Source organism: Myotis yumanensis, unplaced genomic scaffold (assembly GCF_028538775.1).
Source record: "Myotis yumanensis isolate MYYU_CA2020_CCGP unplaced genomic scaffold, mMyoYum1.0.hap1 SCAF_7, whole genome shotgun sequence".
Lineage (NCBI taxonomy): Eukaryota > Metazoa > Chordata > Mammalia > Chiroptera > Vespertilionidae > Myotis > Myotis yumanensis.
This window is the reverse complement of record NW_027223758.1, coordinates 5588920-5613370: the sequence shown is the minus strand read 5'-3', so window position 1 is coordinate 5613370 and position 24451 is coordinate 5588920. Positions and strand designations below refer to the sequence as shown.

General features: G+C 51.1%; 2 protein-coding genes across 3 annotated transcripts in view; both read left to right on the top strand.

Annotated features, from left to right (window-relative positions):
• Positions 1-24451, top strand: part of LOC139013592 (neuroendocrine secretory protein 55-like) — a 47899-nt gene that overhangs the window by 11069 nt on the left and 12379 nt on the right. The window lies entirely within an intron of this gene.
• GNAS (GNAS complex locus) overlaps positions 2061-24451 on the top strand; it is a 46860-nt gene continuing 24469 nt past the window's right edge. The window contains exons 1-3 of one of the 2 annotated variants that reach the window (XM_070419687.1): positions 2061-3535; positions 3725-4215; positions 4441-4569. In XM_070419687.1, the coding sequence (XP_070275788.1) occupies positions 2061-3535; positions 3725-4215; positions 4441-4569 (2095 nt within the window). The remainder of the gene's footprint in view (positions 3536-3724; positions 4216-4440; positions 4570-24451) is intronic. The other variant, XM_070419688.1, reaches the window with a different exon arrangement.

The following is a 24451-nucleotide window of genomic DNA, read 5'->3' as shown; positions in this document are numbered from 1 at the left end:
GGCGCGCCTCCCTCGCCGCAGCGCACCCTGTGCTACTCTCATTCCATCCGCTCCACATGTGATCCACATGTCCCCTGGCCACCTACAGGTGACTCGCAAGCCCGTGTCACCCGCTGGCAACACAGACCTGATGCCCGTGTCCCGGATTTTACGTGATCCGCAAGCAGCATTTTTCCCCCCTGGTTCTAATCTGACGGTAGACCCCGGAGCCCGGGCAGTACACATGCGCGGAGCCCACCCAGGTGGTGTGCGTCTTTATCCCTCCGGCTCGGAGCCCACCGCGCGCCACCGAGACGCGAGCGCAGTCCGCCGCCGCGGGGTTTATGACCAGGCTTATTGCCGCCTCTGCGGGCTCTAGCAGTTGGGAAATAAAGCGGCTACCGGCAGATCCCCATAGCAAGAGGAGAGGGGTTGGAAAGGGGACGGGAGAGGGGCTGGAAGGGGGCTGGAGGGGAGCCAGGGGAGGGAGCTGTGATGCTGCGGCGGCGCCCGAGGCAGGAAGTACCACATCGCGGCCGCTGTTAGTCTGCACAGCAGGGCTCGGCTTGGCGCGGCATGATGTGTGCCTTTGGGCTCAGTGCGCACAGGGTTGACCAGTCTCTGAAAGCACCCTAAATCAGCCATAAATCCCAACTGAAATCCCCTTTAACCCTTCCCCAGAACAGTAGGACCCCAGAAGTCTGAGGCCTGCACTCTGTGGGGTCCTCATGCTCATCCCGCATCCCCGCCGCCCCCGCCCCCCTCCCAGCCGTGCCGCCGCAGTTACCGCTTGCAGCGGTCGCCAACCTTTCGGACCTCACGGACCACCGGTTGGCGACCACTGCTCTGAAGGTTTCCTGAAACCAGCGGTCGCCAACCTTTCGGACCTCGCGGGCCACCAGTGGTCTGCGGGCCACCAGTGGTCTGCGGACCACCGGTTGGGGCGACCGCTGGAGAGGGTCTCCGTGGTTCATACCCGAGACCCTCTTATTCCCTGAATCATTTGTCCACATAAACGCGGGACAACCCGGCCCGCGCGACCCTCAGCGCCTGCGGAGACACTCGGAGCGCAGTGGGGATGGGGGACATGTCAGTGATTTACATGAGCCAGCCTCGGCAAGTCGGCAAACGAAAGCTGCAGCGGCGATGGAAAGTGCCCCAAGACATTTTAAAAACAAATTGTGTGCACAAACTCAGCATCCCCTCGCCCCTCGCCTCCTGTCCTCTCCATCGGTGGGCTCACGACCACCTGTCGCATCCTCGCGCGCGCACTTGCCCCCGTCCTAAAGCCTTGTGCGCCGGATTTGGGGCCCAGGATGGAAGGCTGCTCTGAGCTGGGGGCTGCAACTCTTGGGCTCAGGAGTATTTTGGGGTTACGAAACCTTCATGCAGTTCCCCCCTCCCTCCAAGGAGCGTCAGCGGCGCCTGGGAGGGAGGGTTTCAGTTCCTGCGCTCCAGCATCCCGGGCCCACGTCTTGCGTCACGTGTCCCACACGCAGGAGAGCTCTCTCTCTGGCCAGGGGAGCAGAGAGGAGATAGACTCCAAATCAGTCGGGGAGAGGAGTAGAAGAACCAAACCATCCCTGCGAGGCCTGCGCCCGTCGCCCCCTTACCCCAGGCCGGGGCTCCCGGCGACAGAAGCCGGCTCCTGCAGCCGCCCGGGCTCCGGCCGGCGTCCTCTGGTGGCGGAGAGAGAGCACTACGTGCGACTTTCGGACCGAATCGACACGCTCCTCAGATCCCAACAGGCGGGGCTGGCCTGCAGAATGCAGAGAGACAGAGACAGAGACTGAGGAGGGGGACCAGGGCAGGTCAGGAGGGGGGCAGGGGCAGCCTGAGGACATGAAAAGAGGCCAGGAAGGAGCTAAGACTCCACCAGCAACCATAGAGTTGCTTCTACCATAGTCTAGGATATGAGGGCCTGAACCCCGGCACCAGCAGGGGTTGGAAAGTGAGGTTGAAGAACTGTCTGGCTGGTAATTTGATTTTTTTTATTTTGGAAATATTTTTTTCACCCTAGTTTGGTTGGGTGCTCCGTCGTACGGGGCCCCAAATTTATTTTAAGAGGCCGTCACCGTGTTATGGGCATGCGCAACTGCCTCTACGGCAATAATATGTCAGGACAACGCGATATCCCCCTTGAGCCCGAGGAACAGCCCGAGCAACCATCTCTGGAGGCCTCAGGGGCAGCTGCCCCCAGTGCTGGGCCTGGCGCAGCCGAAGAAATGGAGGCCCAATCGCCTCCCAGGGAGCCCATCCCCATCGAGACTGAAGGCGAGGCCTGTGGACCTCCAGAGGCCTCCAGACCCAACGTCCAGAGTGAGGCAGTCCAGGAAGCCGGAGCCCATGGAGGCTACAGCCCACCTCCAGAGGAGGCCATGCCCTTCGAGGTCAAGCAGCCCAGCGTGGGAGGCTTCTGGCCGGCCCTGGAGCAGCCTGGAAACGCCAGGGGGGCCCTTAGCCCAGTGCTGGTGCAGCCCAGAGCCCGCAGGGAGGCCAGACCAGACCTGGGCAGCTACAGCCCTCCGCCCGAAGAGGCCATGCCCTTCGAGAGCGAGCAGCCTGCCCAGGGAGCGTGCAGCCAGCCTCTCCTGCAGATCTCCGCGCTCGCGCCAGGAGGCCCGGCCGTGGGGGTCTTTAGCGCCCCCTCAGAGGAGCCCCAAGTCCGCAGACCTGCCTACGCAGGCTGCGGAGGAAACTGCAGCCCTCCCCCTGAGGAGGCGATGCCATTTGCGTTTGATGGAGCAGCCTTGGGGGACGACAGCCCACCCCCTGGGCTCCCCCGAGCTACCCTACAAATCCACGACGGTGGCGGCGGCCACTTCGCGGCAGTCGCGGAGCCGCGTGCGATCCTCCTCGCTCCCGCCGCGAACGAGCCCCCCCTCTGGGACCCAGGAGCCAGCGTCAGCACATCCGGAGAGGCTGTCAGAGCTCCTCCACACTTCGTGGGCGACAGCCCCCCGATGGAGGTCTCCGGACCCCAGCTCGAGATTGGTAGCGCCCCCGCTGGGGTCGACGACGCTCCCGTCAACATGGACAGCCCCCCAATCGCGCCTGACAGCCCGCCCATCGAGGTCTCCGGAGCCCCAGTTAAGAGAGAGCCAGCAGAGGGAGAGAGACCCCCAGTTGAAGGCGAAGCAGCCGAGATGGAAGGAAGCTCAGCCGCTGCAGCCGCAGCCGCAGCCACAGCCGCAGAGGGAGACAAACTCCCTCCTCTCGGAGACGGAGACCGAGACCGAGACGGAGACGGAGACGGAGACGGAGACGGAGACGGAGACCGAGCTCCTGCCGCCGGGGCCCCTGCTGCCGCCCCCGAAGCTCCAGACGCCGGGGCAGCCGCCGCTGCCTCAGCTGCCCCAGCAGCTCCGGAAGCCCCAACAGCTCCAGAAGCCACAGCAGCTCCAGAAGCCACAGCAGCGCCCGCTGCCCCGGCCACTCCAGCCGCCCCGGCCGCTCCCGCCGCCCGAGCAGCTTCTGCTACCCGGCCCGCTCTCGCCGCCAGGCCGGGTCTCGCCGCCCGGTCCGCAAGCGCCTCCCGGGCCACTCCTGCCCCCCGGCCAGTCCCTTACGCTGCAGCTGCCTGGGCAGTCCCAGCCTCCTGTTATGGTCCAAACGCTCCAGCTGCCCGTGCGGCCCGAGCCGCCCGAGCCGCCCAAGCAGCTCGAGCCGTGTCTGCTGCCTGGGCAGCCCCAGCCCCAGCCCCAGCCCCAGCCCCAGTCCCAGCCCCAGCCCCAGGCCCAGCCAGCGGAGCCCGCCCCAACCCCCGTTTCCTTAGACCCCCCAGCCCCGAGATCCAGGCTGCCGATCCGCCTACTCCGCAGCCTGCTCGCTCGTATGCCTGGCGGGCCGGGTCCGAGCGCGGCCGCGACGACCGCGACGACGGAGGATCGGCCAGCAGCAGCGATGAGTCCGACGAGAGGGCCTTCGGATGCTTCGTCTGCTGTCAGCAGAAGCGAAATCACCCCAGACCAAAGCCGAAGTGTAACTTGTTCCGCAACTTCTTCGATCGGGCCTTCCAGAGCTGCTTCGGCCAACCTGAGAACGACGAGTTCAGAGTCCCGCACAGTCCCAAGGTCACGACGATTCCTATGGTGGAGACTTGCAGACCGATGTGCCTGGAAACCCAGGAGCAGCGCTTCCAGATGCGCGAGCAGAGGAAGCGCAGCCAGCTCATCGACAGGCAGCTACAGGAGGAGAAGATGGGTTACACGTGTACGCACCGCCTGCTGCTTCTAGGTAATGCGGCGGACTCTGCCCGTGGGGAGCAGGGCCGCCCGGGACCCGGGAAAGGGTGGAAGGGTTGCCCGTGGGCGCAGGGCCTAGCGGCGGGAGGAGGGTGGCTGGGCAAAGGCCAGAAGAGCCTGCTAGGAAGTTCCAGTGAGGGCCCTAACTTTGCCCCGGGAGTGGGGGGCGGGGGGAGGTCTCGGGTGGGCTGGGGTGGCCGGAGTATATGCCCTCCAGGGAGAAAAGAGGTGGTGTACAACACTGGGGGTCGTTTCCAGCTGGACAAACCAGCGGCGGTAGGGCCAGCGACCGTAGGACGACCCCAAATCCTGGGGTGGGGGACGGCAAGAAAGGCGGGGTCCTCAGGTGAGCCAGGAACTGCCGGGGAGGGGCCTCGGGGGTTCCCCGGCTAAGCTGTTTGTGGCCGTGGTGGGATGGGGTCGTTGGGAAAGGCGCGCCCCGCCTCGCCTGGCACGGCTGCTTGGACTCAGACAGCTTGTCGTTGGTGTGTGTTGGTGTCCATATTGTGTCCGCCTGTGCATGATCTGCGCTCCAGTGTTCCCCAGTTCCCATCCCTGGCACCCCCAAATCACCCGCCGACTGTGTACTTGTACGGGGAATGGGCTGTCTTGTGTTGTGCGCCATGGCGCGGGCAGAAACTTTCCGCGTTCGCACTCTCTGGTGGTACCTGTGAGCTGGCACTCTGCAGCGGGCGGCACGGAACATGCAGAGAGAAGGCTGTGGGACATCTTGGGTAATGTGTTGGGCACCTCGCGCAGGGGAAGGGGGCCGCCTCCTGATGGCCTCCATAACCTTTTTTTCTATATGTCTTTCTCTCTTTTTTCCCTTTGCGCTAAGCGTTTCCTCTCTTCTCATTCGTTCGCCAAACCCTCCCGCCTTTACGGTTGAAAACCAGACACTCAGGTATCTGGGGCGTCAGGGGCTGCACACGTAAATTCGGTATTCTGCACACACTCGGCTCACCTGGTGGGGGGAGGGTCGGGTGGGGGCGGGGAAAGCACACCAACCTGCTCTAGGCAAGTCTGGATCCAAACCACACGGGGTTGGTTCCGAGGGGCGGGGGCGTGGCTCTTTTAAAAACATGAAATAATTCCCCCCCCCCCCCCCCCTGCGGACGAGCCCGAGGTAAGCCAAGCATTTACACTTTCACACTCATGCAGTAGGAGGGGCTTAATTAAAAGAGGGGTGCGTTGGGAGTGGACTGCAGTCGTGTTTAAAATGCAATTAAAATAAATCATTTTTTAAAATGCTCCGAGTGTATCTTAAGTGTGTGGACAAAATGTGATAACATTGACTATGACTTGTGAAATCTGTAAATGTCTGCATGTGAATCTTTTCAGGCAGCTTTAGCTGGGGGCACAGAGGCTCAAAGGTAAGATCCTCTGCAAGTGGGCTGGTGATGAAAAAAAATTAAAAAGGTCTTGTGTTCATAATCATATTAGAAGGGTACCTTTCGGGGCCCTCTGCCTGCGTGCCCCCTTTGCTTTGGGGTGGGGGCCCCACACCTCCCACCACAATAAGACCCCTCCCTTATCTTCAAGTCCTTCCTGGCCCCTCCCAGTCTCCACCCCCTTTGCCTCCTCAAGACTCCTTTAGCTCAAACCTGGAGCGTTGACTCTTTGTGCCACAGTTAATCACAGCAGTAATTAGCAATGGTCTGAATGTGTGGCTTAAATGAAAATTCCAAAGTGAATTTCTTTATTTTATTCTCTAAGACCTTTCAAGGGATTTAACGATCACCATTTCTCAGGCTTTGCTAAATGTTGTTAAGTATTTTATAATGTGTCCTGGTTTTAATTAATGACATTATGGACATGGCTGTATGCTGTTGTGATGTGCATCTCTCACAAATCACAGTGTTAAATGTGATGGTCATTGATGCCCACCCATAGAGATAATGACATCATCATTTCCCCAAGAACATAGAGGAGAGGGAGCTTAAATTTCTGATGTTCCACTGCACCAAAGCCACTGAGCCTCCAATGACAATGCACTGTTTTCCTGCAAACAACTGGTTTTGCCACAACAGTCCCATTTCAATATTCCAAGCATCGCTCTGGGGAGCAAACCCATGATGGGGAAGGGAGACACAATTGGGTAAAGACAGGAGAGTCAGTTACAGTGTGCACTTGGCCCCTAGCGGGCAGTGTCCCTTGCCTTCTGGGGCCTCAGTTGCCTCATTTGTGAATTGTCTATTTGAGCGGGGGAGGGAGGGTGCAGAGCCAGGAGCACAGTCCACTCAAATCAGCACTGGAGGCTTATACCATAGATGATACAAACATCAACCCAGTAGCAAATGGTCTATGTCTGAAGCAGAGTCTTAAGAATATTAGAAGTTCCCTTGTTTTGTATGGGGGGCGGGGGGCATGTTAACCTTAATCACAGGAAATTTGCCAGCATCCTGGCTCTGCTTCCGGGGTGGTGGCCCAGCAGACCAACCTCAGCCACAGGTAGCATGACCCTAAATCAGAGAGCCAGGCTTATGGTTTCTGACCAGGTTTCATTTTGCCCAAGTGCCAAGAGAGGTACTCCATCTGGGTCTAAGTTACTCACCGGGGAGGGGAAGAGTAGGGAGAATGAGGCCTTACATTTAGAACAAGCCTTTTACTGACATTCTATTCCTAACACATAAAACAAGGCATCCATCTTCCTGCCACTGAACATGCAGAACAAATGACCATCCTTTGATGTGGCTCTGAATTTGTGACACGCAGATTCATCTGTGGCTTTAAAAATGTGTGTGTGCATTTGTATATATGTACCCTCTGTGTTTTTATTGCCCGAACAGCTTAACATTACAGGGATTTAAAAAAAACTATAGTTGACATACTATATTAATTCCAGCTGTGCTACATAGTGATTCGACACTTACAGAGTGATCATCACAAAAAACCTAGTAACCATCTATCACCATACAAAGTTATTACCATATTATTGACTATGTTCCCTCTGCTGTATTCAGGGAACCTTAAAGGAGAAAAAGGTAGGTAGGTAGGTGTAGGTAAGTAGGTAGATAGAAAGAATCAATGACATGACTAGAATTCTAGAATACCTAAAGTGTTGAAGGCTTTTTTTATTTGACACTAGCCAATAATAGACTGTTTCCATGTTTCTGTTGCCCTTTTGGATAATTTTGGTGGCTTTACCATTTTTTGGAACCTAAATTTCCTCATGTCTTAAGAATTGAAGGGGCTGCTATATTAGAATTTCTTAGTAGCTGCTGTATTTATTAAAATTGTTCAGACAAAACGCTCTATGTACTAATGGCCATTCTGCCATGATGCTTTATTTATACAGTGAGTCTCAATTAATTGATGATTTATTTATGGTACCAGCCACCAGGTGCAACAGTGCTGCATTGCAGCCATCTTGTAGGAGGCCTTTTTTTTTTTTTTTCTCAATACACCCATTTTTCTGAATTCAAAATGCTCCACTGAGCTGTTTGGTGCCATGGAGAGGATATGGCCTATCTGGCCACAACACTGTTAGAATTAAGAAGGACTTTTATTATTTTCCCTCCTCTGTCTCCCAATAGTAGTTCATGCTTCTCAAAGGCCGAAGTTCATTCCTGTGTTTTAAAATCCAATTTTCCCTAGATTTCTCTCAAACAAAAATGTGTGTTTTTTCTATATAGGTAGGTTAGGTTTTATAATTTATCCACATCATATATACCATGAAATCTGGTATGAAGCTGTTTTGTGTGTCCCCTCCTGACCCACAGAAGAGGATACACAATGGCCCTGGAGTTCTTAGTAACCAGTAATAGCAATGATTCTGCATAATGACAACACATTCTCATTGTATTTTTTTAAAAGCCTTTCATGGAGTCACATTTGTCCTTTGAAACAGCCTTGGGCAATAAAAACACGCTAGGACCCCATTTCATAGGCAAATCAGAGATTGAATGTCAGGGACTTTTGCTCAAGGACTGCAAGGTAAGTGAAGGAATCCATGCTTATCCAACAACGTGGCAGTAGCTGTATCGCATTATTAAATGTACAGCATGATTGCAAGTGTACTGTGTGCTCTTAAAATCCCTTGTCAGATGACAGGTGACCAGCAGTCTTCTGCTTTCTGATTTACAGCCAAAGCCTGACAGATTCCTGGTTATAAATGTCCGTGGAGTGTATGTGAAACGGGAGCTCCCCCATTCCAGAGCCACCTGTCATTGCTATGGTGAGATCCAGTTCCCACCATTTGCTTCAGCTCATCAGCCAACACTGCAGTCTTAGCTCATTTGTTGGGCTTTTTTTTCCCCTTTTTCTTTTAAATGCAGGTTTTCTTTGGACTCTCTTTAAAATCCCCCTGTGGTTTTCTTCAGGATCTAAAGCTTTCCTACTGACTAAGGTTTCCACTAAAAATAATAATAATTTTAAAATGCAGTTGTTTTTATGCATCTTCCTTACATTTTTAGTGTTCTGGTGTAATAGACTATTTAGAAGCCTGCCCTGGATCTAATGACCCTATTAAAATAACTGTTGCTCAGAGTCCTTCAGAGTGATTTTTTAAAAGTGTTTCTTCCTCTTAGTAAGGGCTAATTCCTGCTTAGTGAGAGTCAGTGCATAATCTTAGAAATCACCTTTGATTTTTATGCAGGAAGGTCAGTACTAAGCAAGAAAATAAATTTCTTTTTAGGAAGATAACCTAATTGACTAGATTTGAAATTCTCCACACTGGCCATGCCTCTTCTTTTTAGAATTGATTTTCCCACCAAATAAAACAAACCCCTCACCCCCAGCAATATTACGCCTCTTAAAATGTCTTTGCATCAGGTGACTTTTAGGAAGCATGTGACAGCCAATGAAAATTGGTCTCTGTGCTTCTTGGTTTCTTTCACCAGGGGCCAAGTGGGGTTTTCCCGGGTCCCAGTGGAATGTGAAATTAACCTGACAGTTGTCTATTTTAAATCAAATTTATCAGGTGATGTAGCACTTTTCAAAACAAAGGGCAGGGTCAGTTATACAACAGGGTCCCCACCATCAATGGAAACAGGTGGTCCAGGAGAGAACTAATTGCTTTAGTCAGTCTAATTGACCCTCTCCAGCCCTGGCGGCCCTCCAGTAACAGGGACTCTGAGACACTGGCCCTGCTAACGCCCACCTTAACAGATTTCATTGAATTAGATGGAAAGGGTCTTCATCCCATCGGAGCCCTATTCTGGCCTGTGGTCACCCTGGGCAGGAGATGCTGGTCTTTTCAGGGAGTGAGAGGAATGGGCCGCGCCTGCCCTGCTGAGGATGCAGTCCACCGGCCCTGAGAGGCCTTCAGGAGAGTGAGGAAGGCAAGCGAGAGGCCCCAGCTGCACTGGCCTGCCAGCCTCTGGACAGGGAGGAGATGTCATTTCCCTTCATTCCTCTAAAAAGAAGGCCAGAGACTAGAAGGGAAGTTACCAGAGAGTGAGAAAAGTTACTCTTTAGAGAGTGAGAGGAGCCTCGAGAGGTGTCCCCAACCCAGGGCCTGCACGGGGAAGTGCCCAGTGAATGGCAACCAGCATTTTTAGAAATTTACTTCTCCTTTTCAACTCTTTTGCTCTCAGTGAGGTTTTTGTTTTGTTTTCTGTATTCCCATGAGACTGATCACTTCTAAGTTTGAAGAGTCCAGGTACCCACTTGTTCTGCCCCTCAGTTTCAGATACACTCTTTGGACACTTTTTGTAAACAAAGGTGAGCCCAAGCAGTAGACAGATGACACCTTACCAAATTGATGATTGTGTGAAGCCACTCTCAGGTGAGTGGCGTGGCCGAGAAAGGATGAGAGAATTTTTTTGACTTGTCACCCGGACCCGGTTCCCCGCCACCTCTGTATTAGACCCTGTCTATAAATCAAGTCAGTGTGGGGGTCAAGCCCTGGGACCTGAGTGCAGATTGTTCTATGCTTATTACACATGCAAAAAAAAAAAAAAAAAAAAAAAGATTGTCTTTAGTTTCCAGTTTCCTTCCGGACAGCCACATGGTGGAAAAGGCCAGCCCTTGCGAATGGAAGAGGAGGAGACCGCCAAGAAGAAGGTAGGGAACTACACGAGAATGCAATGTTGGACTTTTAAGTGTGGTTGACCATTACGCTCAGTGGAGACAGGGTTCTCTGGGCTCCGATCATCCAGTTAGGATGATCCGAGCTGTTCTGCACAGGCAGCTACTGGGGGCTGGCATAAGGGAGGGATGTTAGGTAACTGATCTGTGACAGAGCAGTGACAATTAAGGGAGGGTGGCTCGTTTTACTCACTTAGAGCGAAAATCCCAAATTGCATTGCAGAGTAATTTGTTAAACCTCAAGAGAGTTCGTGAACATTTCGACTCATGGAGTTCTGCCCACAGAAGTTAAACATTAGCTTTCACTAAATGTTTCTTAATGATTCAATTTGGGGCGAGGAGAGAGGTAAAAAGGTACCCATTGTTATCTGATCCTGAATTTATGATGAGTCAGTCAGCATTTCCGACGTTGTCACACACATTTCGTGTGTGGGACAAAGTCGGCACCTTAAACTTCCTTTAATGAGTTGATAATGGGAAGGAAATGTCTTGTACCCACGGTTAAGCTCTCACAGGTTGGGCGTCATGCTGAGAGTGGATTTTTAGAAGGAACTATGAACTTGGGCAGCGAGAGCCTCTGTTAAATCGTCCAGCTCTTGCTTCTCCCCTGAGTCAAAAGACCACATCACCTCTCTCCTCTGTCCTATTTGAACACTCCTGCCTCTCATCACACTGCCTGCTGATGTGCAAATGACTGTGAAGATTTTTTTAACAGGGCACCTGCATCCAGGTAAGTTTGCAGCTGTGGGATTTCCGAAAGGACTAAGGCTTAGGATGATTGACGCACAAAAACTGAAGTCACACCCTGTGATGTGGCCCAGGACCAGGAAGGGCTGCTAGCCAGCGCTCTGCCACAAGAAACGAAATGAGGGGCCTGCTCTCAGCAGGTGTCCGTGCCAGCACCCCAACCTCTGGGACCACATGCCTGGGCCTCAGCTTCTTTAGCTATAAAAGTAGCTGATGGGTCCAATTGAAAACAAACAAACAAAAACCACCAACCTGTCAGAAATAGACAGAATCACTTAGGAAGATATAGGTACTTACATTACTTGACCGTCTGAACACATCCTCTTAAGTGGGTGCCATTTTCTTACCTATGCTTATAGAAGCTACTCCTGCGTCCTAAGGACCTAAGCAGAAGCTCTGTGGGGTCCCAAAGTCAAAGTTTATTTGTCATTGGCACCTTGAGTTTTGGGGCCTTCGTGGGCTTCTGAAATCTTAGAAAGTGTCCATCTTAATTCCTTGCAGCCGTTCTTTCTTTCGGCCTACAAGATGCTTACTTAGCCTATTTATAAAATCACACCCCCCCTGCAGGGTCCTCCCGCCCACTGCCCCCCTCAGGTGTGACTTTTTTAGTGACTGACTCTCCAAGGGCCCGGAAATGGTGACTGTGAGTTGATATTGCAGGTGGCCACTAGATGGTGAGGTGGGATAAGGTAGAGGAGACCTGTCACAGCTATGGTAGGAATGAGAATGGAGGGGAGGAGCCAGCAAGGCAGGGAGGGTCCCACTTCACGTTCACCCTCAGGACAAAACTGAAGCTTTATAGCCCCCAAACTTTAGTCAGACCCGGCCTTTTCTTTTTAAGCTGTGATTTCTCCCTGTTGGCTGGCTCTGTGCTGAGATTTAGTAGCATTTGGGAAGGCCTCCTTCTAACAAAGAAGTCCTCCACAGTGGTTCCCCCACATTTAATCATGGGGCCAATCCTGTACACTATAGGGCATTTAGCAGCATCCCTGACCTCCACCCACTAGATGCAACACAAACATACATACACATGCACACACACATGAGTGCACACAAATGTGCAATATATGCACAAACACACGTGTGTGTGCACACACAAAATATGTGCACATGCATGCATACACAAATATACACACGAGCACACAAATATATGCACACACAAAATATAAACAGTCGTGCACATATGCACATACACACTTGTGCACACAAACATGCACACACATACACACATGTGCACAGGCACATGCACTCACACAGACACACGTGCACATGCGAGCACACAAAAAATGAACACACATATACACGCGCATATGCCCACATGTGCATGCACACATACACACTGATATGGACAGATATGTGTGAATACACACATGTATGCATATGGACACACATGCACACACATTCACGTGCACATATACACATGAGCACACAAAATATACACATGCGCATGTGCACACATGCACTCACACTCAGATGCATATACACACAAGCACATACACAAATATGCACACCTGTGCTCACAGAAATACAAACATATGCATATATACACATGTGCACATGCCCATGTGTGCACACATATGCACTCACAAGTATGTGCACACATGCCCATGCACGCACACCACAAACACAAGTACATGCAAATATGCACGCACATATTCACATACACATGTCTACATAGCGCACACATGTGCCCATGCCCACTGTGCACGTGCACACACACATACATGGACACACAAATATACACACATACACATTCATATGGACACATGCAAGTACACACAGAAGTGCACACATATTCACACGCACATGAGATATATGCACACACCCACATGGACACATGGACACACACACTTACATGTATGGACACAAACACACATATATGTGTGCATATGTGCGTATATACACATGTAGACATACAAGTGCACACACACAAATGTGTGTACATATTTATACACCCACATACATGAGCACACAATATGTGTGCACATACACGTGCCTGCATGCTCACACTCACACATATGGATACACAAATATATAGATGTGTACACAGATGCACACATACACACAAAATGCACACATATTCAGATGCACATATATACATGAGCACACAACATATGCACACACATGTGGCTGTGCTCACTGCATGCACATATGCATTCACACACATGGACACATATACACACATATCCATGTGCATGCACATGTATGGGCACACAAATATGTACATCTACCCACATACACATGAACACACATATGGACACACACAAGTACACACATGTATACACAAACGTGCATGCATATTTGCATGCACATATACATGAGCACACAAAAAAGTGCATGCACACACGCACTGCACACATGTGAACACATACACACATGCGCACACACACATGGACACAAGCACAAATATGCATATGTGTGCATGCAGCCATATTCACATACACACACGAGCATGCAAAATATTCACACATGTTCATATGCAGGCACACAGGCACACTGCGTGCACACACATGTGTATGTATGCGCACATGCATGTGTGTATGCATGCATGCACATGTGTGCACACACGGAACCTACCCCCACTAAATACACACACAGCGTGATCACCAAAACTCTCTCTAATCATTGCCAAATATCCCCTAGAGCTCAAAATCATCTGCTGTTGACAACTACTGCCCTAACATTATCAATATTGAACTCTGGGAAAGGTAGCAATCATACATGTCATACTTCGAACCCCTTAAAAAGGAAAAGTCATCTTCAGAGGAAAGGTTGTTGAGGTTAGTACAGTAACCAGCATGAAGCCTTTATTCTAGTCCAGCAGTTCTCAACCTGTGGGTCACGACCCCTTTGGGGGTCGAATGACCCTTTCATAGGGGTCGCCTAAGACCATCGGAAAACACATATATAATTACATATTGTGTTTGTGATTAATCACTATGCTTTAATTATGTTCAATTTGTAACAATGAAAATACATCCTGCGTATCAGATATTTACATTACAATTCATAACAGTAGCAAAATTACAGTTATGAAGTAGCAACAAAAATAGTTTTATGGTTGGGGGTCACCACAACATGAGGAACTGTATTAAAGGGTCGCAGCATTAAGAAGGTTGAGAACCACTCTTCTAGTGTTGGTGATCCTGGGTAGAAGTAATTTCCAGAAATCTCAGAAAAGAAGGTGACCCAGATGATCCAAAGTAGGATACTAAAGGAAATTATCCTAGGGCAGTGGTCGGCAAACTCATTGGTCAACAGAGCCAAATATCAACAGTACAACGATTGAAATTTCTTTCGAGAGCCAAATTTTTTCAACTTAAACTATATAGGTAGGTACATTGTTATTAACTTAATTAGGGTACTCCTAAGGCTTAGGAAGAGCCATATTCAAGGGGCCAAAGAGCTGCATGTGGCTTGCGAGCCTCAGTTTGCCGACCACGGTCCTAGGGAAACAAATAATGAATTGGTCTAAGACTCTGAATAACTGAGACAACCCTGTAGCTAATCCGTGGGTCAGGACACAGCAGGGCTGAAGTAGATTTTAAGCCTTAGGTGATCACATTGACCTTTTAGGGCTCCAGAGGGCGGGGTCTGTAGCAGGCTGGGGTCCCCGCTCTGTGTGCTGAATTCATTCACTCTGCGTCATGGAGGAAGGTGCCGAGGTTGTAAGGACTGGGAACAGGTCAGCCGGCAGCGGGGCCCACCCTGTGTGAGTCCCACAGACACCGATGGAGGCTTGCAGAGGCAATGTGTACATACCAGCAACACGGTTGTAGGCCCCATCAGCTGAGTCGCCTTGGTCTCAGGCCCATAGGGAGCCAGCCCACTACATGGAGGTGACCATAACCCTGAGCAATGGCTTTCTCAAGGCAGGAAGTTACCTTGCAGGCGAGGGATGGGAGGGGAAGTGGAAGGGTTGCCTGTTGGTGACTGTACTGAGAAAGGCAACATTAGATCTTTCAGGAATAAAACACAGTTATGCCAAGGACATTTCCTGATCAGGAGTCTTGCACTTGGTCTTTGATAGGTTGGGGGACACTTCCCCATTTGTAGGGCAGATACTATAGCCAATACCTTAGAATAACTGGACTAAGTCATGATTTCACTTTTAAACATTGTCTAACCCAGCGGTTCTCAACCTGTGGGTTGCGACCCCTTTGGCGGTCGAACGACCCTTTCACAGGGGTCGCCTAAGACCATCCTGCATATCAGATATTTACATTATGATTCATAACAGTAGCAAAATTACAGTTATGAAGTAGCAACAAAAATAATTTTATGGTTGGGGTCACAACATGAGGAACTGTATTTAAAGGGCCAGAAGGTTGAGAACCACTGGTCTAACCCCTCAACGTGCACCTACCCAGCCTCTCTCCCAAGTAATCATTATGGAGGAAGACTTGATTGCTTCTTCATTATATTTTGAGCCTAAAACATTACATTTTTTGTCCCCATCTGGTCTTTTCATAAAGCCTTCAGCTGTTACAGATTCATCAGAGATTTAATTTATTTTTAAAGTTTTTTTTGGAGAATTTAGAATTTATGGTCTTTAAGTTAATTGCAAAATCTAAGGGGGGAAACCTACTACACTCCAGACATCTATTATGAATTTAAACACTTTAGCTTTTACTATTGGTTTTTTTATGGCAGGTAGTTTGATTGTGTATTAGATGTGTGAAATTAGAAATATGTTTCAAAATGTTCCAAGTTCAGCTAAGCAGAGTTTCCTCCAACCAATAACTCCTTATTGCAGAATCCTCGAAATTCCCCGAGGGGTGTTTACTGAGAGTTGATTTCGACATTTTGTCTGGGACCCAGTGCATCCTTCCAAGGAAATGTTCAGAAGGCTCCGGGCCAATCCCTAAACAAATGGCAAACGCTAGGGGAAGATTTTGAAAGGCGGGTTGTCAGAAAACCAATAGCTGTTCACCACTAAACATTTATGTGACTTCATTTCTTCCCTTTTCGCAGCTACAAGGGAAGCATAGTGGGTCACTTTTGCTTTGCACACCAATGGCCAGGACAGGTTTTAAGATGGACACTTGAAAGAGGGTTCCCCTTTCCACATGGGAGCCTTTGGAAGTTTTCCTGATGGGATCCAGTCATTCTGGGCTGGTCTTAGGAAATCACTTATATCCGGGCTGTTTGGCATGGGGTGAGCTTATGGTGATTATTCCTTGCTATCTTCCCACGTTGCCCCAGTGGGGGGATGGGGTGGGGAGCCCCAACTTTTCCTGAGGGTCTAGGATGGTGGAAAGAGAGCACTGGCTTAGATGTTAGGAGTTCTCATTCCTGGGACCTGGTTGAGTCTAGCCCTCTAATCAAGAATTTGCCAAGTGACATCCAGAAAAGCCAGTTCTTAAACTTGTTGACAATGCTCCATTTTGTGATAATTCTGCCATGGTTAGTGCAGGGACTTAAATGTGTGGGGTTTGTGGTCAGCTTTTTGCATAAAGAGGTAATGGCCCAGGTGAGCAGGTGAACAGGCTTGAGGAAGGGTGTTCTGGACAGAGCCCCCTACTCACTCAGCAGGCACACATGCAGGCATCTTATCCTGACTCTTAGGTACACAGGCCCCTCTCTCTCTCCCTCCCTCTCTCTCTTGGCCCTAAAACCTTCATTCCCCAGAGGTAGGGTCTGACTTCAGGTACTAAGATGGGCTCAACATTGGGAGCCTATCTTTCATTCTACCAGGACACAGGTTCTGGAAAAGGACCATCAATCTGTCTGCCTTCGGTGGAGAAGAGGGGCTGTGCCTCCCGCCCCCTGGAGGTCCACTCAGCACAGAAATGGGGGAGCAGAAACCAGCCCCCTAAGGAATTCTCTCATTTCTTTCTTGCTTTCCCTGTTTTTTTCTCTCTTGAAATTAAAAAAAAAAAAAAAGATTCTTATTTGGGGGGGATTCTGAGCAGGAAATCCTTTTTTTATTTTTTATTTATTTTTATTTTTTTTAGGGAAAGAGATGAGAACACCAACTATTTAGGGCTGGGAAGTAAAAACAATAAAATAAGCCAGGCTGCTCAGAGTTGGCTGGCAGATGGCGCTCGGTGTTCACTGTTGAGAGCCTTGCTGTGAACTCAGCCTGCTGGCGCCTCAGTCTCGCTCTGCATCCCCCTCCCCTAATCCTCTCCCCGGGACACAGCCAACTGCCCAGGCCCTGGGAGAGTTTGAAAGGGTTTTCAGTTGAGCAATTGATCTCTGGGGACAAATCCCGTCACTTTGACTAGTGGCTCTGTAAACCTGAGCAGGACAACACTCGGTCAGTGACCTCCAGATGCCAGCCCACGCTCCGCAGTTCAGAGACCTCGGGCAAATGGCTGTCTTCTGGGCCCCAGTTTTCCTCTTGAAAAATATATCCTTCTCACTTTAAGACTTTCATCTGCTTATGGAAAGTTGATCTAGCACAGGTAGGCTGTCCCCACTCTTTGTTGAAAGCATCCTTTCAAAAATGACATTGTGCAGGGACTCTTAGACCAATCTTTTGTCCTTTTGTAAATAATTAATAATTCCACCCCAATGGAGGGCTAGAAAAGAAACTGAAAGGTGAGCAGGAAAACCCAGGGAGCCTTCCTGGAGGAGATAGCATTTGATGCAAACTGGGAAGATGCAGGGAGGGGAGGAAGTAGGATTGTGGGTGGTTATCAGTGCTTTTTTAAAGAGAAGGTACTGGCTGAGGATGAATCCTTTACTGTTTGCTCATTTCCAAGAACATCATTGGGGTTTTCAGGGTCTCTGAAATTCAGGGCTAGTTCTCAGTATCTCTCTACTCCTCAGTGCTGCAAATGAGCAGCGCAGGAGGGCAGTCTTTTCAGAAGGGTCTTCCCTGGCTAAGAACGGGACCCCCACCCCTCCTCTCTGGCCAGCCTGCATTTGGGCAGGCCACTTCTGCCTTCTTTAGGCCAGCTTTTCAGTGCAGGGGAAGTTGGAGCTGATGGCTGGGCAGAGGTCCTTGGTTCCAGAAAGAACAGGCATCCTTGCCATTTCTTTCCATCCCACTCCCCTCCCCTCTCTGCCGCAACTGTAAGATCATGACATCTATTTGAGAAGGGCCTTCAGCGTCCTGTAATGGTGACTTATTCCTTCCTGTGGAAGTTACCCTCCATCCACCATTCTCAGATACCTTCTCTCCCATCTTAGATAGTTGAAAAGTCAAAGAAACCTAATAAAACATTAACTTCAGGTAAAAGCTTCCCCCAACCCTGCTACTACAGTTCTTTCCTTTAAGTTGACAAACTTTATTCCAACATTCTTCCCTGAAGTCCATAATGTTCTTGGGCCTCTTTAAAGCCTTCCTTGCTCTTCTTCCTCTCCACCCCTCCCAGTTTGTAGCCTTGAACCATGGCCAAGGCCACTGACCACAGCACCCCCCGCAGCTGTCCCTTTGGCTCTTGGGGGTTGCTGGGGAAGCTGGGCAGGTGGGCCACCCCTGTTTCTAACACCTTTTCTGGGCCAGGAGACCTCCTCTCCCACCAGAGGTCAGCAGAGAGCTGAGCAACTCACAAGAAGTAGGATCACTTAGAATTCTCTAGATGAAATTAAGAAGCCCAAAAGGAAAAAAGGCCTATGTTTGTTTGTTTGTTTGTTTTTTGGGGGGGTCTTGTGTCATATCTCAGGTTGAGGTTTCATCCTGCCCTGGGTCTTTGGGGGTTATAGCCTTAACACCAATCCTATTCTGTGCTTTGGGGGGAACAGAGGGCTTTGATCTGTTTATTAGGTGGGTTTGTTTGCCAGTACCCACCCCCCAGGATTTCTTTACAGGGAATCAAACTCTCTTAAAACTCAGTGTCTTCCACTTGGGGCCAAGCTGCCCACTTTTTGCTTGCATGGGACTGAGAATCTGTGTCCCATTGTTCCCCTGGCCCCTTTCCCTTTTTCTTCCAGAAGTTGTATTTGTTTATCCCTATCCCACCCTTATCCTGCTATGATTTGATTTCTCCTTATCTCTTCTTCTTTACCCAGATGGATGGATAGTTCTAAAGAAGGTATTAACTATGGCACACAAACATTTTTGTATTTAGGTCCCCCACCACACACACACACAGATTTCCTTCAAGGTCTGCCCATGTTCTCCATTTCACGGTTCTTTCACCTGCTCAGTCCTAGCACTGGGGTGGGGAAAGGGGGCAGGAATCTGAATTCCTTTCTTTTCTTTTTCCTTCTCTGAACTTTTGAAATCCCAGCATCCTTGTGAACTATTAAGAGGTTACAAACCAATTCCCCTTAGCCAGGTCTTTATTGTCAAAAGAGAGGAGAAGGTGCATTTATCTCCAAAGAGATAAATAAATACAGAGACTAAATTCTTTGTAAGGAAGGAGAGAAGGGAGAAAGAGTATCTTGGCTAAATTTAGCTCTCAACACCAGACGGGGTTCCTGCCCTCTAGGAACTTCTAGTCTGGAAGGCAGGATCAGGTTGCAAGTCACGGAGGGTGCCCCAGGCAGAAGCTGGAGGCCTGCCAGCGCCAGGCCGAGGCCAGCACAGCTGAGGGACCAGGCTGAGCGTGGCCTGGAGGAGGAGTGCAAGCCTGGGGTGTCATCTCCCCATCCCACTGCCCCCTGGGGTCCCATGTTAGTTCCAGGAGCCCACTGAGTAGGACAGGAACTGGGAGGCCTGTGTGTTTGCTGGGGAAAAGGCCCCTGGTTCCCTTCCCCATTGTTTGCCGAGCCCTGACCCTTGCCCTGTCTCCCACAGCTTCCGAGAATGTCCCTCTCCTGGTCCTAAAATGGTCATTCCATTTTGGCTTTTGTTTAAATTAGTAATAAGCCCCCTTCTTACACAACCTGATTCCCCAAGTGTTTTCACATGCCTTACCCCAGTTAGTATTTTGGTTTGAAGAACTTTGGCACACAGTAGACTTTTTGTCCTTAAAAAAAAAAAATCCAATCTCTCATGGATTTTTTTAATTCAGTAATGACTCGAAAGGAAACACAGCAAATCCTAAAGCTACAGGCAGACGCCATACACCACATGCACGCTCCAATGGGTAGCAAGCCCTTAGAGGCGGACAGGTTGATGGTCTCCAGATTTTGGCTCCAGCCAGACCCAGGAGATAGGCATTGTTTTTTTCCTTCCTCCCTCCCTCCCTCCCTTCCTTTCTTCCTTCCCCCCACTTTGGAAAAATAAGTTTTATTCTCCTGGGCATGTTCATTAGAGAGGGCGGTAATTCTGTGCAGTGAGGAAGGGAGGGGCAGCCAGGAGAGTCCATGTGGACTGCTCTGTGCTGGGCCTGAGAATGGACCTGGCACCCACATGCCTCTCTCGGGCTGGGCAAGACGGGCTACCCCCCTTTCCAGTGTTGGTGGAGAAAAGGTCCCGTCAGCTGCCCGTGTGTCCGGTGGTGGTGTGTTAGCGCCAGTGAAAAAATAAACCAGTCTTGTCCCCATTTGTTGTGGTGGGACCCCCTTCTCCCCAATGTTGCCTTTTTAAAAAACAAACAACCCCAACACTGCATGGCCCGCAGAGATGAGTTTGCCAGGTTGCCACGCTTCCATTTGTTCTCCAGGTTTAGCTTCTCTCCTCCAGGAAAAGTTCACTTTCCCAAGGCCCAGAGTTAGAAATGTGTTGCTAATTGATTTGAGCTCAATTTGAATCGCTGGGGGACGGAGCAGAATGGCCGGCGAGGGACCGGGGTGCAAGGGGGTTGCTGTTCTGCAGTCGAGGAAAGGGGCTCCCAGTATGTGGATAAGACGGGCCTCTGACGCGAGGCATCGCTGGGGCAAGGGGTCGCGGAGGGTCTTCAGAGAAAAAGGAAGGTTGTTGGGCAGTGCCATGGGGACTTGGCATAAAATGGCGCGCCGAATTGAGGAAAGCCGTGCTTCCGGATGAAAACAGTTGTCACGAATTCATTTTTCAGATGTGACCAGCGGCAGCTGTGAGGTTTACCTCATCTTAGATGGTGTCCAACTTGGCAGAGCGCATGGGATCCCCTCCTTGGTGACATGCACCCATTCTCCTTACCTATAAGTCCCCGTGGCTCGGCGCGGCCGAGGGAGGCGTGGAGCCGCCTGTTTCCTTTTGCCTTTCAGTAGCGCCTCCGAGCGGAGTCCGCAGAGGGAGGACGAGATCCACCGGGCGGTGAGTCTGCCTCCCCGGGCATTTCCATCCGGTCGCTCGTCCATTCATTCCTTCACTGTGCAGACCGCGAGCCCAGCCCCTCCGCGGGAGGCGGGCCACCTCTGCCGCTGACACCCGCCTGGTGACCCGGGGCCTGCACACTGCACTTCCGGGTCAGGGCCCGCCTGGTGACCCGGGGCCTGCACACTGCACTTCCGGGTCAGGACCTGCCCGGTGACCCCCCCCTGCTCCATCTGAAGCCAGATGTGCCTTCCAGGGTCTCCGAGGACCGGCTCTTTGGGGCGGACCACACCTTCAGGTCTAGATTTCTGTCCAGAGCCAGGTGGGACCAGCACGTCAGTCCTTCAACCCAAGGTGGTGCTTTAATCTTCGTGCTCGTCCTCCATCTTAGCCCCTGAGCTTTCCTCCATCTTAGCTCCCGTCCTCCATCTTAGCCCCTGAGCTTTCCTCCATCTTAGCTCCCGTCCTCCATCTTAGCGCCCGTCCTCCATCTTAGCTCCCGTCCTCCATCTTAGCCCCTGAGCTTTCCTCCATCTTAGCCCCCGTCCTCCATCTTAGCTCCCGTCCTCCATCTTAGCCCCTGAGCTTTCCTCCATCTTAGCTCCCGTCCTCCATCTTAGCGCCCGTCCTCCATCTTAGCTCCCGTCCTCCATCTTAGCCCCTGAGCTTTCCTCCATCTTAGCCCCCGTCCTCCATCTTAGCTCCCGTCCTCCATCTTAGCGCCCTTCCTTCATCTTAGTCCCCGTCCTCCATCTTAGCTCCTGTCCTCCATCTTAGCCCCCGTCCTCCATCTTAGCTCCCGTCCTCCATCTTAGCGCCCTTCCTTCATCTTAGTCCCCGTCCTCCATCTTAGATCTTAGCCCCCATCCTCCACCTTAGTTCCCTTCCTCCATCTTAGCACCTGTCCTCCATCTTAGCGCCCGTCCTCCATCTTAGCGCCCTTCCTCCATCTTAGTGCCCGTCCTCCATCTTAGATCTTAGCCCCTATCCTCCACCTTAGTTCCCTTCCTCCATCTTAGCTCCCGTCCTCCATCTTAGCGCCCGTCCTCCATCTTAGCTCCTGTTCTCCATCTTAGCCCCTGAGCTTTCCTCCATCTTAGCCCCCGTCCTCCATCTTAGCTCCCGTCCTCCATCTTAGCTCCCGTCCTCCATCTTAGCGCCCTTCCTTCATCTTAGTCCCCGTCCTCCATCTTAGATCTTAGCCCCCATCCTCCACCTTAGCTCCCTTCCTCCATCTTAGCGCCCATCCTCCATCTTAGCGGCCGTCCTCCATCTTAGCACCCGTCCTCCATCTTAGCGCCCGTCCTCCATCTTAGCGCCCTTCCTCCATCTTAGCTCCTGCCCTCCATCTTAGCGGCCATCCTCCATCTTAGCTCCTGCCCTCCATCTTAGCGGCCGTCCTCCATCTTAGCTCCTGCCCTCCATCTTAGCGGCCGTCCTCCATCTTAGCTCCCGTCCTCCATCTTAGCGGCCGTCCTCCATCTTAGCTCCCGTCTTCCATCTTAGCTCCCGTCCTCCATCTTAGCTCCTGTCCTCCATCTTAGCTCCCGTCCTCCATCTTAGCCCCTGAGCTGCCCTCCTCTTAGCACCTAGACTGCCCTACAGGTCAGGCCTAGTCCTCCATCTTAGGTCCTGGAGCTCTGGGCCTCTCCTCTCCCTCTGGTCTTCCATCTCCTGCTCTTCATTTCCATTTGCAAACAGCTCAGCCCAAAGCAGGGGCTGCTTCTCAGCCTTATCCCCGGCTGCGGGCGGGCCCATGTGCTGACTCCAGCCCCACCTCCGCCTTCATGCCCATGTCGCCGTCCCAGGGCCTCGGCAATGTGTTTCCAGCGGTTTCCGCAGGCCGAGACCTTTAGGGGAACAGGGACGACCTGGAGTTCCTGGGCGCCCCTCCGAGCAGCCGGAGCCGGAGCCGGAGCCGGAGCGGCGGAGCGGCCGGCGCCCTGCGAGGAGCGACGGGACCTCGGGGACCAGGTCTGGGGCTGCCACTCTGAGTGACAGGCTTTGTTCCTCTGGTTTACCTTTTCTTTTCTTTCTTTCTTTTTTTTTTTTTTACAAATTTTAGAAATTATGCATATATCTTCCTCAAAATCCCTGCTATCTTCAGCATTCATTTAGAAAGTAAATTTTTATTGTGGAGTTCTATCCTTTAGTCTCCCCCCTCTTTTTTAACGAAGTTCCCCTCTCTGCCTCTGTACCCCCAGTACATCTAACAGATAGTTGTTATGCCAGGTTGAGGGAAAGACATTTATTTCATTCATTTTAAAGTGCGCGGGGTAAACAAAATACAAAGGTATTTTCTATCTAAGATTAAAACATGAAGTACCCGCGGGTCAACCATTTGTTTGGGATTTTTTCACATTTTGCATCCAACTAACTCCTAGCAACTCACTGGAATGATGTGCTTGGAATCATTGCGGCTCATGAACGGGAAGCCATTGGAGAACTCGCTTCTAAAGCCCAGAATGACTTCTGGTCACCCTGCTCGGGGTGCCCCTGAGGCCAGGGCTAGTAACCTCAGGATAGGAAGGCGGGTCAGGCTGTTCTTGACTCTGGGATGCCTTTCATGGTTGTGGGTCTGGTCAGCGGAGTGTTTGTTGAACTTGCAGATGAGGTGATCTGGGTCCCAGCTACATTGTGCATCCTCGTCCTTGCACAGCGAGCCAGTCTCCAGGGAGTCCAATTATCACAAAGTCCCAGAACTTGGATTTTTTAAAAAGGGGACATCTGTAATACTATCAACAACAAAGACTTAAAATAATAAAAAATTAAAAGCCTTGGAGCTCAGAAGGTAGAGATGATGATCTCAGAATAAGGAAGCAGAACCCTAGCAGTGCTTGACGGGAGTGGGTGGGCACCTTCACCATCATCGCCCTGCAGCCGCTGGGCTGTTCTCTACCCGTCAGCTGTCACCATCTGGCCAGGGCCTTTGCCGGGGTGGGGGTGGGATGGCCCCCATTGTGGCTCCACCCACAGCCCAGCCGCCTGTCCCCTTGCGGCCAGGACACCTGTGGGCCCAGCCGTTTGCTCAGGCTGGCCTTTGACCTCTCAGGCTTGCCCAGCGACCAGCACGCTGCGGTCACAGCAGGACTCCCCGGGTTTACTTCAGGGCCCCATGGCCTTCCTTCCCTGTGGCCAAGGCCCTCAAATAGCACCTGACTTCTCCCCTTGGTGGGAATCAGTGTGACCTTTGCCCTGTGGCCCCATCCTCCAGGTACTCCAGTCTTGCTTTCCTAGAGTTTTTAGTTCTTGGTGTTAGGTCACTGCCACCCTGAATGAAAATAGGTGTAATTAGCGTGTTACAGATTAGACTCCGAGTTCTAGCTTTGTGCCACTTCCTCTAATAAGACCAATTTTGGTGGTGACACATTTCCTA